The sequence below is a fragment of the Triplophysa dalaica genome, chromosome 4, assembly GCF_015846415.1.
Source record: "Triplophysa dalaica isolate WHDGS20190420 chromosome 4, ASM1584641v1, whole genome shotgun sequence".
Lineage (NCBI taxonomy): Eukaryota > Metazoa > Chordata > Actinopteri > Cypriniformes > Nemacheilidae > Triplophysa > Triplophysa dalaica.
The window spans coordinates 14,942,559-14,959,889 of record NC_079545.1 but is presented as its reverse complement, the minus strand read 5'-3'; the positions used below and the strand labels follow the sequence as shown (position 1 = coordinate 14,959,889).

At 38.1% G+C, this 17,331-nt stretch overlaps 1 protein-coding gene across 1 annotated transcript in view; it reads left to right on the top strand.

The window, feature by feature from the left end:
• The first annotated feature begins 962 nt into the window (after nucleotides 1-962).
• Nucleotides 963-17,331, top strand: part of nf2a (NF2, moesin-ezrin-radixin like (MERLIN) tumor suppressor a) — a 28,735-nt gene continuing 12,366 nt past the window's right edge. Inside the window, exons 1-7 of the mRNA XM_056745768.1 lie at nucleotides 963-1,108; nucleotides 1,472-1,822; nucleotides 9,091-9,216; nucleotides 9,510-9,632; nucleotides 12,151-12,234; nucleotides 16,321-16,389; nucleotides 16,817-16,899. Of these exons, the coding sequence (XP_056601746.1) occupies nucleotides 1,709-1,822; nucleotides 9,091-9,216; nucleotides 9,510-9,632; nucleotides 12,151-12,234; nucleotides 16,321-16,389; nucleotides 16,817-16,899 (599 nt within the window). The 5' untranslated portion in view covers nucleotides 963-1,108; nucleotides 1,472-1,708. The remainder of the gene's footprint in view (nucleotides 1,109-1,471; nucleotides 1,823-9,090; nucleotides 9,217-9,509; nucleotides 9,633-12,150; nucleotides 12,235-16,320; nucleotides 16,390-16,816; nucleotides 16,900-17,331) is intronic.

Below are 17,331 nucleotides of genomic sequence, written 5' to 3'. Positions count from 1 at the left end.
TGCCGCCCAATTCTGCCATGTACCACGCCCCCTTCTGGTGCAGAGGGCTGATCTTTGAAAGCAGTGGGAAATATCTGCGTTTAACGTTTGTTATTCATTGAATAAAGTTTCTCATTAAGTGTATTCAAATGAACATTTAATGTTTATACTGCGTATTTAATCGGAACATTTGATGTTTTAGTTTTTTTTAAACTTCTTTTGCACAGTTTTTGCAAAGTATATTATGAATTTACATGTAATTGCTAATTATATATATAACTTTATTTCATAGTAGATATGTATGTGTGTGTGTGTGTATGCATTGATTTAAGACATAATAACTAAAAAATACAGTTCACTTAAACAATAAAACACAATAAGAACATGACAACATAATAAAATATATGATTTTTGAAAAAAATAAAAAACGTATGAGTTATCTCATTTTGAAACCAAACACTTCAGAAACACACACACACACACACACACACACACACACATATATATATATATATATATATATATATATATATATTTATTTATATAAATTAATTTTGAATGGATCTACTAATAATAATAATCATTATTTATGGTTTAAAATAATTAATACCTTTATTAATGAATAACTATCCTTTGTTTCATAGACCTAAGCGTGGTCATTTGCAATGTAGACATCCCCAGCCTATGATATAGTCATGGTTTCACAGACACAGCTTAGTTTAAACCAACACTATGCCTTAAATTTAGATATTTATGTCGCTTTTATGAAACGTCTTAGAAGAAAACATTGTTTGCATCTCAAAACAAAACAATGGCACAGATATATTTTAAGACATTTCTGGGCAAGTTCAGTTAAGACAGGTCACTCATTCGTTTTAGTCTGGGACCATCCTCAAACCTTGTCTGTGAAACTGGGCCATAAGCTTTTAACTTTAGCGCTGATGACAGTGGTGGGTGGTGCGGGCCAGTGCGCATGGGCGCCCGCCTACTAACAAACGAACGAGAAGATTCAGACTTCAGAGGTGTTTTGACCTGAAAGAGTCAAAACAGAAGTTGCGTGTGTGAGTGTGTCATAAGTGTAAATCACACAAAGTGCAGGAGGAATTCAATTGTGTTTACAACTTGACTGGTGAGTTTGCGACTGGTTTACAATATTGTTAGCTTTACAAGCTGAATCCGTCAACAACTCTGGCAACAAAACAAAACTTCGAAGCGTGAAATCGCAAATTAGCATATGCCTAAATTCATAAAATCTTTAAAAGTTGTAAAGTCTTGAGGTTCTAATGTCTTAATGTCATAAAACTTGTACTTTTTATCATAAGCCTTTGTTTGATGTTTGTCACCCCTTAGCTCACTATGCTAATAGTTATCTATTTAACTAGTATGTTTGTCAATAAATCTTAAACATGTATTGTAGTTACCAACTGATAATTTAAGCTTGAGTAATCTTTTGTTATTCTTTTTTCTTTTCTATTCTTTATGTTCTTCACAGACTTTTAGAGGAACTAAAAGGGACAGTATGTAACCATCCACAGGTTATCAGTTAACAGGCGGTTTGAAAACTTCCTGGCTGTGAAGATTGTGCACTTCTCCCAATGTTGTTACAGCAACTGGAAAGATGAACCGGTGCCAATTTTATTTTAAGCAATGATTCAGATAAGTTGTAAGTAAACAGATATATGTAGTTTCCAACAAGGAGGAGGAGGAAGGTTTTCCATCTACATTTAAAATGTCAAGTGTGCTTTCATCCATAATGGGGCTCAGTTCCCTCAAAAGGAAACAAGCCAAAATGTTCAACGTCAGAATAGTGACGATGGATTCTGAATTGGAGTTCAGCTGCGAGGTGAGTGGCAAACCTTCTGCATTTACGTGATTGCTGTAAAAATGTACGTTACTGTATAAATTTAGGATGCAACCATACAGCTCACCCCCAGTTCAATACGAACCACGGTTCCAACGTTTTTTCGGTGCGATTCTGATGGCAAGGCACATTCAATTTCTCATTGTTCTACGCTAATGTGACAGGAACAGTAAAAAGTTAAGAAAAAACGATTTTACTGAAATTCTCTTTATTTAACTTTAATTATTTTATTATCTTTAAGCAAAAATCAATCAGCAGCAACATGTGTATAACCCATGCGGTATTAAAGAGACAGCTCGCACAGGTTCAAGTAAAGTCGTTTAAATGTGTCCACGGCAGCTCAGTATACACAACAATTGAAAACATTAGAATAGTTGTATTTTGCAGTATTCATTTACATTTAGTCATTTAGCAGACGCTTTTATCCAAAGCGACTTACAAAGAGTTAAGGAGCAACAAGCGATATGTCATACAGGAGCCATAATACATTAGATCTCAATACAAAGTTACTGGTTTCAACAAAAGCTAGACCACTACCTGTTGAGAGAAAGGGTTAGTTTTTTTTTTTTATTTTATTTGTCTGTCCGGTATTCACAGAAAAGTTGAGTTTTAAGTAGTTTTTTGAATGTTGTGAGAGATGTGGTTGACCGGACAGAGTTAGGAAGAATGTTCCACCAGGAAGAAGTTTGTGAACCAGAATTGGGGGAACGCGATTTACTGTCCTTATGAGAAGGCAATACAAGACGCCGCTGGTTTGCTGAACGCAGGGATCTTGATGGGGTGTAGGAATGTAGGAGGGTGTGAAAGTAAGCCTAGGCAGATCCAGTGATGGTCCTGTAGGCAAGCTTCAGATGGCTTCGACCGGTAGCCAGTGGAGAGAGATAAAAAGGGGTGTCACGTATTTATTCAACATGTATTTATACTGATTTCATCAGACTTTGAAAATTCTTCAAAAAGAAAACAAAGAATGGCCATCTCAGCCGCCATTGTTCAACTCGCAACTTGCTTCATCACAACAGGGTGTTCAACCGCTAGGGATGGGGGTAAACAATTATTTATTAAACGATTATTTTATCGATTAGTTGACTAATCTAACGACTGATTGGCCGATTAATCTAACGGTTATTTTTCTGTTGCTCGATTAATAAAAAGCATACTGTATCTCAAATAAATACCAAAAAAATCGTAATATTATATTTAATTAAACAACAGTTTTGCACAGGAAAAAATATTCTGCTTTACACATTTTTTTTTTTACTGTTATACAAAATGAAAGACCAGCCTGTTTACTCTTATCAGTACCAACATAACTCTCTTGTTCAAAAAATTCTAAAGTTGTAGTGCAAAAAAAAAACTCAGTTCAGTATTCCTGAGAGAGTTTAACACAATATAAAATTCCTGTTTTTGCGTATATTTTGCGTGCAATACATCTCTTTCCCAAGATAGGATGCCAAGGTTCTTTGCTTTGTCCTAGAAAACATGAAAGCAATGCATATTAGAACAACAGCTATGACTGTGGGGTATTTTTAAATCTACTCTTAACCTCACTGTAGTGCTATGCTATGATTAGTTTATTTAAATGCTAACGTTGATATCTAGCAGCTGTGCACTTTGGTGGTGCTAGGCTAACCAACTAACCAACGTATCTTAGCTCTCTGTGCAGTTTGTTCGTGCTAGGTTAGTAGCTAACGTCAGCTACCATAGATAGCTGTGTTCTGCAGCCGTAAGCTAGCTTCCATTCAAGCCAACATTAAACGATAACTAACGTTAGCTAAATGTCTAGGCGCCAGTAGCTACCTAGCACGAACAAACTGCACGGAGAGCAAAGATAGTTAGATAGCACCACCGAAGGACGCAGAGCTCAAGCTACACAACACAAACATGTAATTAATTTAGCCAACAACAGTACTTGTTATTGTCTCCTTCACGAGTGACCATGGGGTGCCTCCGTTTCAGATGCTCCAACATTGCTAGGTATGCCAACTCCATTAGAGAAAGGAGCGCAAATAACGACACCTTTACGTTTGGGACTAAATTTGTATTCCCATACCCATGTTTTGCTCTCCCACGTGTGTGGCGAGCTGCCGCGAAGCGTCGACGTAAAAATATGACTTTCTATGTATGACATTGACGTCATCAACGCTTCGCTACAGGCCTATCAGCTGCACCACCGTTTCCATTTAAAAAACGTTTTGCAACGTTTTGTCGGGGCTGAAATTAACAAGGTGTGCCACTAGGATTGCAGAAAATGGGTAGAAATGCTATGCTAAATAGCTGCTTGGAGGAGCTCTTGCCATGACGTAAATATCTGTCTGAAAGGTCGCCATGTGGCATGACTTTAATTAAATAGACTTTGGCATGGTGCGGTAGACGCTCTCCCTGCATGTGCTTGGTGTGAGCAATGCGAACCTGCTGCTTTTGTATGTAGTGAAAAAATACATCGATGTGCCAAATTCGGAGATTATTACTTTAGTACAACGGGCATAATATAAAGCCAGCCCGCGTCTCTCAACAGCACATTGCTTCTCTTGTTGCAGGCAGCCACGCTTCACCGCCCGACCATCACTCGCTATTAGATACAGACAAACATGGACAGAGACTGTTCAGAGTGTAATTGAGCGCACGGAAATAATTTAAATGCAAAACCAGAAAACCACAATTCACATACACATATTGAACCGTGGGGGTCGTACTGAACGGTTCAATATTATATTGAGTATTGTGGCATCACTAGTATAAATGGATTACATTTCAAAGCTTAAACTCCCTGAATAATGACTAAATGTTGTTTCAGTCTTCGGCTTTCTCTGTAGGTCGACACGACGCCTTTATATCACATTTAGCCGTACATTTATTGTAGCCTAGAGGCAATTCTGTACAGACTTTGATGCCGTGATCAGGGCTTTATTTTGGTAACCTGAGGGCATGTAAGCCTCAAGAAACCACCAGGTTCTCAGCGGTTTAATGTCTGTGCTCCGGCTCTCGTAACATGGCCCTTAAGCATGCTGCTTGGTCTGACCCGTTATCTAAGTATCTTTATTGGAAAAACATAGACGGTGGTCTTCCAAAAAAAAGCTGCCAGAACATGCATACAAATCCTGAAAGCAAGCTCCAGTATCTTGCAGTATCCCAATAATCATCTTTCCCAAGTATAAAGGTGTTGTCTATAAATGGCAATACCAGTGGGAAGTCTGCAGGCAGTATGTATGCTGCAGTATACTTCATTTGCACATCATATATTCTTGTGGATGAATATGCCCTATTTTTTACACGGAAATCATTGCAGGGAATGTGGTTGAATGAAGGGAAAACAGATGGTGGTAAGAAAATTGTGTGACAGACGGGGACCATCAGTTAATGTCTCCTGGGCAAGGATTTCCCATTCCACAAGATCCTGTCTACTGCTCTGTGCCTACATGTATGTCTATCTGTTCGTCTGTTTTGATTTTAAACACTTATTAACAATAATTGCTTAAGTGTTTATGAGGTTCACGACAAATAGTAGTATAGGGCAGAGGAGAGTCATGGTACTGTTATCATGCAATGTTTGTTGTAAAAACAAGATCAACTTTCTGTCTGTTACCACTGACAATAAATCTCACTCTCAGCCTTAGTGCGTTTCAAAAAAGGAATGGGAGTGCCATGCTTTGCTACATAGACTTCAAATACAAGTGCATTACTGTTTACACAATATTTCCTTTTTACGAAACTGAAATGATATTTTGTGTTAATAAACACATATCCCAGACAATGAAACACCTTAATAGTCAAACAAGCTTAAACTCAGTTTCTTACTGTTCACTAATTTTTATTACAGGTGATGTCATAGTTGAGCCTTAAATAGAGTTGTATGATCCCTACTGAGGGTTGTAAAATGTGTACTAAAATATCCTTATTGTAGAATTTATGTTGCTTCTTTAAATGCTCTTAAACAGCACCACTAGATGGCAGAATGGATTTACAAAACGGAAAATCCTCCTCATTCTCAGTCTCTGCGCAAATGTCGAGATTATATTGCTCACCATTGATAGCCCATAATAGCACAACATTGAAGTCATCTAGGTAAACCGCAATACTTGTTATTCCAGTCTTTATTTTGAACCCTTGGGTATACAGTGATGTTTTTTGACAGAAAATGGTCCCCTGATAGTTATGAGTAATACAATCAAGATCCAATCTCTTTTGAAACTAGAGATGAAAAACATATATATCATATTCCTGTTTTTGCAGTGGAAGTGAATTCAAGAAAATGTCGTGATGCAAGATTTTTATACAGATATTTAATCAGTGTCATAATGTACTATAGTACATGTTTCACATGTTTCATTTCATGTACCTCAATGGTTATGTGTGGTGCTTGCGATGCCCACATCATGGGTTCGATCTCAGGGATTCCACATTCTCAGAAACAAATTAAGGGTATATTGTAATGCAATGTCAATTGCTTTGAATACATGCATCTGCCAAATGCATAAATGTAAATTTACAACTATGTTCCAAGGATATTTCAATTACTTTTTTGTTGTTTTGCTAATACTTTAGGTTATTTCTATGTATAAAAGCGAGAGCCAGTCACAGTACACTATTGACTTTTCCAAATGACCACATCATCGAATCTCATGATGGGTAGCAAGACATTCCGCCTTCAATATAATCTGGTTTTGGTTAAAAGCAAAGCACAATAAAGATAAATACAGAGGCTTACTTTGAAGTTTCTGGTTTTGTAATTACTTTACTATGGTGGCATAGGCGGAACATTTATGGATGGTTCACTAAAGAGGCATACATGTATAACTTCTCAGCTGAGGGAGTGAACATCTTTTTACAGACATGCCTAATTTCTCTGTGAAGGTTTGCACTGTTGTCCTTGAAGGCAGCCCATCAGCTTCCTGGAGGGGAGGCATCAGCATTTTTAATTGGTTGGGCTCATATTGTGACAGCAGCATATTGTGATATGTACTCATACATAAACATTAGGTAGGTAGGGTGAAACTGCACCTTGAACAGCACCTGTCTCTGTTATGGTAATAGAGTTAGCAATGTTGATGAGGTTTGCAATTCTCAGTCGGAGTTTTAAAAGCAAGATTGTGTCCTCTATGTCATTAACTTTATTAGTCAGAGTGTCAGAAGGTAAGAGTATATTAAACATCTAGCATGGCTGTGTCCAGATGATGGCTCATATACACGAGGAGACTCTGTTAATGACAAGGCAAATCAAGAAAACATGAGCAAGATGAGTTTTGTAATTGTTATTCTGCTGATTACAAACTTTTTTTGAATTCTGGTTTTTCGACGATATTAAAAAAACAGTTCTATTATCAGAAATAATTTGACCATGTTTATCCCTCCAGTTCATCTGTAACGGGTAAAATGAATTACAGAGATGCAGCCTTATGCAGGAATTATGTGTTACTAAATGGATTTTGGTTGGTTTCTTTTTTCTGTAAGTTCTTTATTCATTCTGTTCAAGATGGACGAAATTGTACGAAAGAAAATGTAGTTAGTTTAATGCAAAAAAGACCCACTGATACACATACTCCACTACCCTCTTCTATTTCTGTCATATTTGCGTCACGTTATCAACATTCTGAAAGCATGAACGATGTTAAAAGCCCCAGTGAAATCAAAATGGAACTTTTTTCCTCTTATTAAAAATAAGTTCGCTTTAAGGACGTAAATAAACTGATATGCTCTTTCGCACTGACAAAATTCCCATTTAGAAGATATTAGCATTCAAAACTGACAGTCTGGCATGTGCGCTCAAAACAATCTGGAAATTCCATGACATCACGTTACACTTCAGCCTCTCGTCAAAGTTCTTGTCCAATTAAATCTGCTTTAGAGTATGAGTCTCCCCCTTCACCATTAGAGATGCAGAAGCTGTGCCTCATATCAGCCACTTGTTTGCACATTTAATATGTCCTACATGGTGAATAACACATAATGCACTAGATGGGAGATGATCCAGAAAGTGTAACCAATAACATTATAGTCTTAATCTCGCGAACGGTTTCACGCGCCAATCCACTGAGAAAACAAAACGTATCTGACCCGTTTCAAGTATACACCTTATGTTGCAGCCTATATTGAGGCTCTATGGAATAAAGCTTTTCAATCGACGTTACGCTGCATTGAATTTTGCGCCATCTTAGGAGGATGGCTGCTAGTGTGTTCAATGCAGAGTTTTATTTTTCTTGTTTGATTAGGAAATATAACTAGGAAACCTGCAAAGCATTACGCAAAGTTGTTCAGGAAAAGCCCAGGGCTCTTTCAATTTCTCCATATATCAAACAAAACAAGTAAAGGTACATATCAAAACAATAATAGCAGTGGAGTATTGTCCTCCCAAGATGTCGGGGCCACGGCAACATGCAGTATAGGGTGTGACTTCAGAATCACATTCTCTATAGATCGGACATCGCGGCCTTGATGAGTAAAGGAGAAGACAAACACCAGTGTCATTCACCAACGTGAATAACAAGCTTCAAATTACACATCACTGATTTTCATAATCTTTTCGATAAACTTTTACACCACTGTGGCTATCATGCTGTTAAATGCAGCTTTGTCAGACTGTGTGCCATAAATGAAACGCTATTGGTTATTTTTAAAGGCGGCGGGGTCACTCGTTATGTCTCGTGTCTCTGCATTTTTCAGTTGAAATAATGTCAACATGTCAAATAATGCTGCGTGTTCTAAGGGATTGCATTGGGGCTTTAAAAATTTGTATGCACTTTCTGATATAAGTAATGATGCTTGAAACATTTTTCGCTGTTGTCCATGTGTTTAGATTTGTGGTTAGTCTGTATTCGATTGATAAGTCTCTTGGGAATAGAGTTTTAAATTGCTTCCCTTAGAGACTATAAAATCAGAATTGGAGTTTTGTGTCTTTTAGATGAAGCTTGTTAGCTTTAGGGCCAGCCATATGCAAGAGTACTTTAAGACAGTGGAGTGGAGTGGAGATGCACTTATCTTTCAACAGATATTCACAGATATTGAAAATGCACCAAATATTGGGTCCTGCACTCAGGATTGTTTAACTTTGTGGAAATTAATATTAAAAAAGATTGTTTCTATGTTAACCAAACACCAAACTTTGAAGCAAAGGAATGCACCCTTCATTATTTCTCTCCACAGCTTCTGGTGTCAGCACAGGATAAAAAAGTGCTTATCCAGCTATTTCATGATTTTTTTGAAAAGTTGAAAAGCCTTCATGTTGCTGACCTTTCTTTTTAATCTTGTTTGGACAGCTGAAGTGGAAAGGAAAGGATCTGTTTGAACTCGTGTGCCGGACGCTGGGGCTTAGGGAGAGCTGGTTCTTTGGTCTGCAGTATGATGTTAAAGACACCATCGCATGGCTCAAGATGGATAAGAGGGTAGAACACTTTTTCAAAATGTATCACTCTTTCACTGTTTCATGTGTTTGTGAAAAGTTTTATTTATGATGTGAACATAAACTGTTATTGCTCTGTTATGCTATCAGAGGACAAATCTGTTATGCTTTGATTATTTGATCTATACCATGATATTTGCATACTACTGCAAGATGCCCAGAAGGTCTGATGTACATCATATTAATGTTCTTACCTAGTAATAATTATATTAATTATAAAATAATTTAAAGTTAGACAATTTAAATGCCATTGAAACCCAAAGTTTTTATTCTTAGGTTTTGGACCATGATGTGCCCAAAGAGGAGCCAATAGTTTTCCATTTCCTGGCTAAGTTTTACCCTGAGAATGCTGAGGAGGAGCTGGTGCAGGACATAACCCAGCATCTCTTATTTTTACAGGTCAGTCAATGCTTCAGGTGGGTTTAGCTGGATTCAAACAACTGTAAATTGTAGCACTTTTGTCAGCAGCCCTAACAACTGTTCAGGATGGAACCTCCTGCTTTTGTATTTCCAACAAAGGAAATACAACAATTTTCCTGCACAGATTAACTAACGCAGAGAAAATCGTTTTATTGGTCATTTGGTTTAAGCATAAGTTTTCACTATAATTCGACTATAAGTATTGTTTGCAAACAACTGCAGGTGATGATGCACTGTTGACCCGAACTCGAAGCCATTTCATTTTAATGGGGTTGGCAGCAGAACGGACCTCTCGTATTGGGTTTCTCAGTGTGGTCCTCTGTCAGAGAGGGTTTACGGGCTGTGCTGTCTGCAGGTTCAGTGCTCTTCTCCATTGTTTGGTGTGATTGTGTTCAGTCATGTGGAATCGGTGCGCTCCACACCGAGGCTCCTGTCTATAAGCCCAGGGGAATACCTCCCACTGTTTTACAGCTCCCTGCCAGGATTCTTTCTCCGAGATCAGAGACTGTAAAGCAGTAACGTCATTATGAACTCATTATCATGACGTGCAGTAAACAAACACTTGGCACCATTTAGCACGGTTTCATCAACAGTTCTCTCTTTTGCAATGACTGTTGTTCGTTAGTTGATATTTTTTGCATGTTTATGGTCTTGTTTCAAGTTGCATGCTGGCAACGTACTGTGCTTTAGCAGGCCGTGTCTGGGTTCCTGTCCACATTACAACGTGGTGATTGTTAACTGACATTATATTTGGAGCGTTTGCCCTTTAAATTAGAACACTTGTATCCATCTTACGGATTGAATACATTGCAAAGGGCACGAGATGAAGATATGAACATTCTGAGAAAACCTAAGTAGCTTATCTTCCCTTGTAACTTCCCTGGGCAGCTTGTTCAGAATGGCAATGTTCTCTTAAAAAAAAAAGTAATGAATTCTCAGTAGCTGCTAATGAATTTGGAGAAGAGATTGGAGAACGATGAGTCTGTTCTCTCATACCCTCTACCTTCTGCTCATCTGTAGGCTTGGCTACCGCTGTGTGTTTGGATGTGCAGATCCTGTTTGAAAACGCTCTACTGGATGAGCTCTTATCAGGAACGGCCACCCTTTCCAGACTGCTCTCTTAAAGTGCTATTACATTTGTAAAACTGATTGAAAGCCAGCAGTAAAAGCCAGCACCTTTCTGCCTGGTCAATGACACATTGACACATTACTGCATGCTATTCAACTTTTTTGGTGACTGTTTTCAGGCTAATAGCCGAATGAAGGATACGAGTTGTTATCATTTTTATTGGACGCTTAAATGAAACCCAGATTTGTTAATTCCTACTTCAGTTCTTATGAGGAAGGCAAAATCTTGAGACTTTTTGCAGTGCAATTGAGCAATATTTCTTTGGACCTTTCAAAGCATAAACCTCATCTAAATTTCATATAATGTTCACCATTGAAAATGTATCAACTCTGAAGCAAACTATAGCCCCGAGATAAATCCAGCATCTAAGATACTCATATTTTATTTTTCCATTGACCTTGTAAACCCAATCTGAGAGATATGATCCAGAATTTAAGACCAAAATCTTAAACCTTTTCTTAAATCCTGCTTTGCAAGCTTTGGTAGTTCTTTTAGAAGAGGCAAATCTATTTACACACATTTCACTGTAGGTGATGGACAGAATAATTGGGTTGTTCGAAACAAACATGTAGTGCTTTTATCCCGGTTCAAGAGTCTGTGTTAGCATTCTGAGCAGGTTCACCAGTTCACCTGTTTTTCCCTACTGCTCCACTTTGGATTCAACTCAACAACCCTCCGTCAACTAATGTGTATCCTCAACCTCTATGCCGTCTGCTGCTTTAAAAGTCTTGAAATGAACCTGAAATATTCTGTCCTGGCTGTGTAGCTTTCACCATAAATGATGTCTGGACTTGGCTGTCCATATACCCGGAAGGAAACTGTCACGACTTCGGTAGGACAGAACCTAGGCGCAGGCAGCGTTCGCAGAAAACTGAAATTTATTGATAAACACAAAGCAAATCCCCCATGGGGGTAAAATAACACTGACACATGAAACCATAATAAGATAATTAACAAGGTAACAAGAGGGCGGGGACATAGACGAGACCGGAGAGAAAGCACATTATTTCGTTACCGACAATAATGTTTTTCTCTCCACACAAAACACGTGATACTGTCATGATCCTGCCTCAAGACTGGAAAAACCGGACAAGAAGTGGCAGAACCATGACAGAAATTGGTTCAGCTGGCTTATTAATGGATAATTGTTTGTGTTCGAAATTTACCCACCTAGCTTTTAAGTCTGTTGGCTATGAATGTTAGCTAGTTGGTGATCTGTTTTGCTATACAGAAAAAAATACTAATTGTAGCAATACAGGCTTCGGTGGTGATGGAGAAATTATATTCTTTTGATTGCGTATTATTATGGTATTGACCCAAATATGTGGCTGTAAATAATGTCTTGCTCTCTGTTCTGAAAACCCATAGGTGAAAAGGAAGATTCTTGAAGAGGAGATCTACTGTCCTCCTGAGGCCTCAGTGCTGTTAGCCTCGTACGCAGTCCATGCTAAGGTCAGCAACACTTTGAACCAGACATTTTTAAAAATCCTGCTCTCTTATTGACAAGTAGAAAGATGTCAACGCTAAACCCTGACGTCCTTTCAAGGTCGGCATCTTTTCTATTACAGCGACACTGCAAAAAGAAGTGCATTTTATTAACCAGGTGTCAGCTTGATTGACAGCTCAGGGGCAACAATGCGATTTATCCCAAAGCCTTGGCTAACTGCACACAGCTCACCTTGCCAATTTAGAAATCTCTCTTGGTTTCTCTCTCACTCTAAAACTGGATGGTGAAGTGGCTGCAGCTTTTGTTTTCCTTGTTAAAGCAGTTTGTATGCTTCACACACTAGCTGGTGTGCTTACTGTAAGCTCGGGGCTTTTTATTCATTTATGGTCAGATGTTTTGGTGCATTATGATTATCAGTGTTAAAATTTTTTTTTGTGTATAAAGAAACACTTAAGGCACATTTAAACTAGGGATGCACCAACTTTTTTACCGAACATGACTCGTGATCGACCAAGCAGCAACCAGCGCAAAAAGCGAAAGAGAGACACATGCGCTTTATTACTGCTGCAAACATTTTGGCAGTGTGTGTGTGTGGGGAGCATTTTAAATGTCACAGAAAAACACCGCACAGGACTTGCCGCACGGAAGTAAATTTCCGAATGAAAGCATCTTTACCGATCTGTAACTTTACTTCAGACGGAAGCGGGCGGTCTGACGGTGGTCGCGTGCACACAATTCCCTGTACTTAAACAACTTGTCAAAGTATGTTCTGTGCATCCCGGCCACGAGTGCACCTTCTCAGAGAGAAGATTTACAATGCAGTCAGCTTTTGTGGGCGGAGTTTGGAGGAGAGACTTGAACTGATATGGTTGTCAGTCAGCATCAGTCAGAATTGCTTCCATTGGCTGTTTTTTTGGTAACACTTTCCTTGAAGCATGTATGTATAATGCATTATAAAGAGTTATTTAAGTGTAAAATGCATTATAATTCTTCATAATGTGTGTTGTAATGCATTATATGTAGTTGTTAAGAAGTATAACCAATTTAAAATGTGATGTTCAACTGTAATAACAATTATTTATAAGACATCACAATGCATTAAAAGGTGCATTACAATGCTTTAACTACTTTTACAATCCATTATACATACCTGCTTCGAAGAAAGTGTTACTGTTTTTTTTTACTTAAAATCATTTTGCAATGTAGCCTATAATAATCCAACAGTTTTCGTTTATTCGTATTTTTAGTTTATAGGCCTAATGACACTTTTAAATGAACTGTCACTAAATGATTTTAGCTATCAGTTATAGGCCTAATTAACATAGGCTGTTCATGTTTTAATGTACTTTGTTTTGCTCAATTTTATATTCAGTTGTATTGTATTTTATTGAAAAGCAAGACAAATTATAAAAAGCATATTTTGAGTATTCAGTTTGTGCAATAGTGAAAATAATGGATTCATAAGTAGAATAGAAATGCAAAAAACATGTTCGGTATTATTCGGCCAAGTGTTTCACATTGTGTTCGTCTTCGGCCAAGAATTTTCGTTTTGGTGCATCCCTTATTCAAACTTGGTTCCTCCTCTTTTAATAATGCAAAATTAAGCTAGTAAATATAGATATGAACATTTAAAGCACTAAATTTACTGTAACAAACATAAATGTTCTCCCCGTGCCTCGGGGGTTTCCTCCGGGTACTCCGGTTTCCTCCCCTGGTCCAAAGACATGCATGGTAGGTTGATTGGCATCTCTGGAAAAATTGTCCGTAGGGTGTGAGTGCGTTAGTGAATGAGTGAGTATGTGTGCCCTGCGGTGGGTTGGCACTCCCTCCAGGGTGTATCCTGCCTTGATGCCCAATGACTCCTGAGATAGGCGCAGGCTCCCCGTGACCCGAGGTAGTTCGGATAAGCGGTAGAAAATGGATGGATGGATGGATGGATGGATGGAAACATAAATGTACAAATGTCAAAAACTTCCACTGACTGTTGGCTCTTTGATATCCAATCTAAAATTTGGGTCATGAGGCTAATTAGTTGTGAACCACTGCAATAAATGATTATTTAATGCAATATTGTACATTTTTTAACTGTTTACAGTTGCCAATGTACGTCAAGCAAAAGGACAGTTCACCCCAAAATAAAAATCCAGCTTTCATTTATTCATACACATGACATTTAAAACCTGCATGACCTTCTTTTTTTCTGTGAAACATAAAAGAAGATAATTGTGAGAAATTTGAGGTTTTGCGTCCATACAATAGGAGTCAATGAGGGTCAGTGCTGGTTAGATTCTAACATTCTTCTATTTTTATTCATTTTAATTCGTATGAATGTAACGATTTCCTCACGATGCAAAACGATTCACGATACTAATCTCACGATACGTTTTTTTCTTCACAAAATTATTTGAGACAAATTAGAAATGATAAAGTGACCTTTTATTAAATTAAATAAATTAAATAAATTTAAATAAATTAACGCTTTCAACACCATCATCCCATCACTGCTCCAGACAAAGTTAACCCAGCTATCTGTTCCTGGTTTTATCTGTCAGTAGATCACCAGCTTTCTGACAGACAGTCATGGTCTCTGTGTACTGTTGTTCCTTTTTCTGTGTACTGGATGCTCCTGTCACCAAAATAAATTCCTTGTATATGCAAACATATACTTCCGATTCTTTCTGATTCTAATACAGGTTTGGAATAACAGGAGGCTGAGTTAATGATGAAAAAAGGCACTTTTTTGCGTAAAATATCTGTTTAATACAAAATTCACTTGATATGCATTACATTTACATTTACATTTAGTCATTTAGCAGACGCTTTTATCCAAAGCGACTTACAAGTGGGGTAGATAATGGAAGCAATTAGGACAGCATAAGTACAACAAAAGCATAAGTGCAATCAAAAAGAAGACTAGTCTCATATAGCCTAACACAGTATACGGAACCATTCATAATTTTTTTTTTTTTTTAAGAGTAGAGAAGAAAAGAGTAGAGAAGAAAAGAGTCAGAACAGATCAGTCAGATGTTGGCGGAAGAGATGTGTTTTCAGGCGTTTCTTAAAGATGGCTACAGAATCTGCAGATCTTGTAGCAGTGGGCAGATCATTCCACATAGGTGGAACAGATCCGGAGAAGGTGCGCGAGAGAGATTTTCTACCTTTATGGGATGGCACCACAAGACGTCGTTCGTTTGCAGAGCGTAGGGATCTGGCAGGTACATATGTCTGCATTAACGATTTAAGATAAGGTGGTGCCGAACCAGTAGTAGTCTTGTAGGCCAGGAGCAGAGTCTTGAATTTGATGCGAATGACAGGTGTGTGTCTTTTGCCTTGGAACCCGGCTTATCCAATCCGATTTTGTTTTATAATTATAAATAACTGCATGATTTCCCCTTACATTTTAACCACCAGGTGCAGATTAGAAATTATAAGAGACGGAAAGTTATGGAGTGTAAAAGCAAAGAGAGAGAGAGATGTTGTCAGAGAACAGACAGAAAGAATAAAAAAACAAGTATAGGCGTAGACGAGTAACAAATGGAAAGAAGGGTTAACGCAAAAAGAAGGGAGAGACTCGAAGGGGGACGCTCGCCATATTTTGAGTGCGGACCTCTTTTTCTAACTCTGCTGTCTCTTTGGTCGCTCTCTCGCTACCAATCATAGACACAAGTGGAAATGCATTTACTCGCCAGCTTCATTGAAGTTGAGCTCGATGAATTTAACATGACGGCCAAAACTGATGCTGATTGCCCAGTGTGATCCAAAACACGTTTAAAACACAAAGCTGTTTCAGTCAACGAGTTACCTTACACTACTGCTGTTTCGTGTGGTTTTGCAGATATTTTTTTCACTCCTCTCCTCTGTACTTATCTCACCCATAATGCCTCTTATAAAAACACAGCTGTATTTCATCAACTTGTGATCTGAAAGTGCTTTTATGTGTTAGGCAACTATGAATTACTTAATCAGTTAAAGTAAGAGCAGGTGTGTTTAATTGCTGTTTTTCTTTCGTACGACTGCCTGGTTCCATTTATGCCTTTCAATATTCATAACATGAATAGTAATTAGTTTTTTTATGTGTCTTTGTTCTACAGTATGGTGATTACGATCCTAGTGTCCACAAGCCGGGCTTCCTGTCCCAGGAGGAGCTGCTACCAAAGAGAGTAAGTGTGATGTTGAGGTGGCCGTCACTCCCCGGGAATTATGCAGATTGAGTTTGAGAGGCTGGTAATGGAGCTTCACACATTCAGGGGGCCTCCCGTAGGGCGTCAGATGTAGCGAAACCTCTCGTGTCAGTAAATACTGAGAATACTGTTTGTTTACTCTACTTGCATGCAAAGCGATCTGAAGAGTATAAGTAGTCGGATTTAATTAGAAAATGCGATACAACTCAATTAACTGATTTTATAAACCCTTTTCACACTTTGTTTGGTTGCTTGAGTCAGATTCCACCTCTTTTATAATTTGGCTATGAAACATAATATGCTGAAGATCATTGGCGTGCACAAAACAAACTGAACTGAACACAAGGCGTTCCCAGACAAGTTTTTGTTTATAATAGTGATTTCTATGTGTGTTTCTGTTTTGCAGGTTATTAATCTATACCAGATGACCACAGAAATGTGGGAGGAGAGAATCACAATCTGTTATGCTGAGCACAGGGGCAGAACCAGGTATCGTCCACATTCGTCTTACACAATCCACAAACCATTCATTGACCATCTGATGGATATTGCATACACAATTTGTAAATGATAGCTTTTGCTACTTGCCTTGATAGCAAACCTCAAGTCAAGAAGTGGTTTAGGTAATTTTACCTGTTAGTCTTATGTCATTCTTGCTCTTATAAGTCAGGACAAGACAAATATCAAATATGTTTACAAATGCCATCTTACAGATGTGCTTTTGACTTGGAGTGCATTTTGAGAGGTCAACGCAAGATAAAAAGTGGCTGATTTTGCTAAAACCGGTTGCTCTTCAAAAATAAGGTTGTAATTGTTCACTGTGATAATGAAACTGACTTTTTGGGTTGTTTCACATCCCATTTAGATGTATGTAGGACACTTTCTTATTCCACACAACCTCACCTTCTTGCTGTCTGAAAT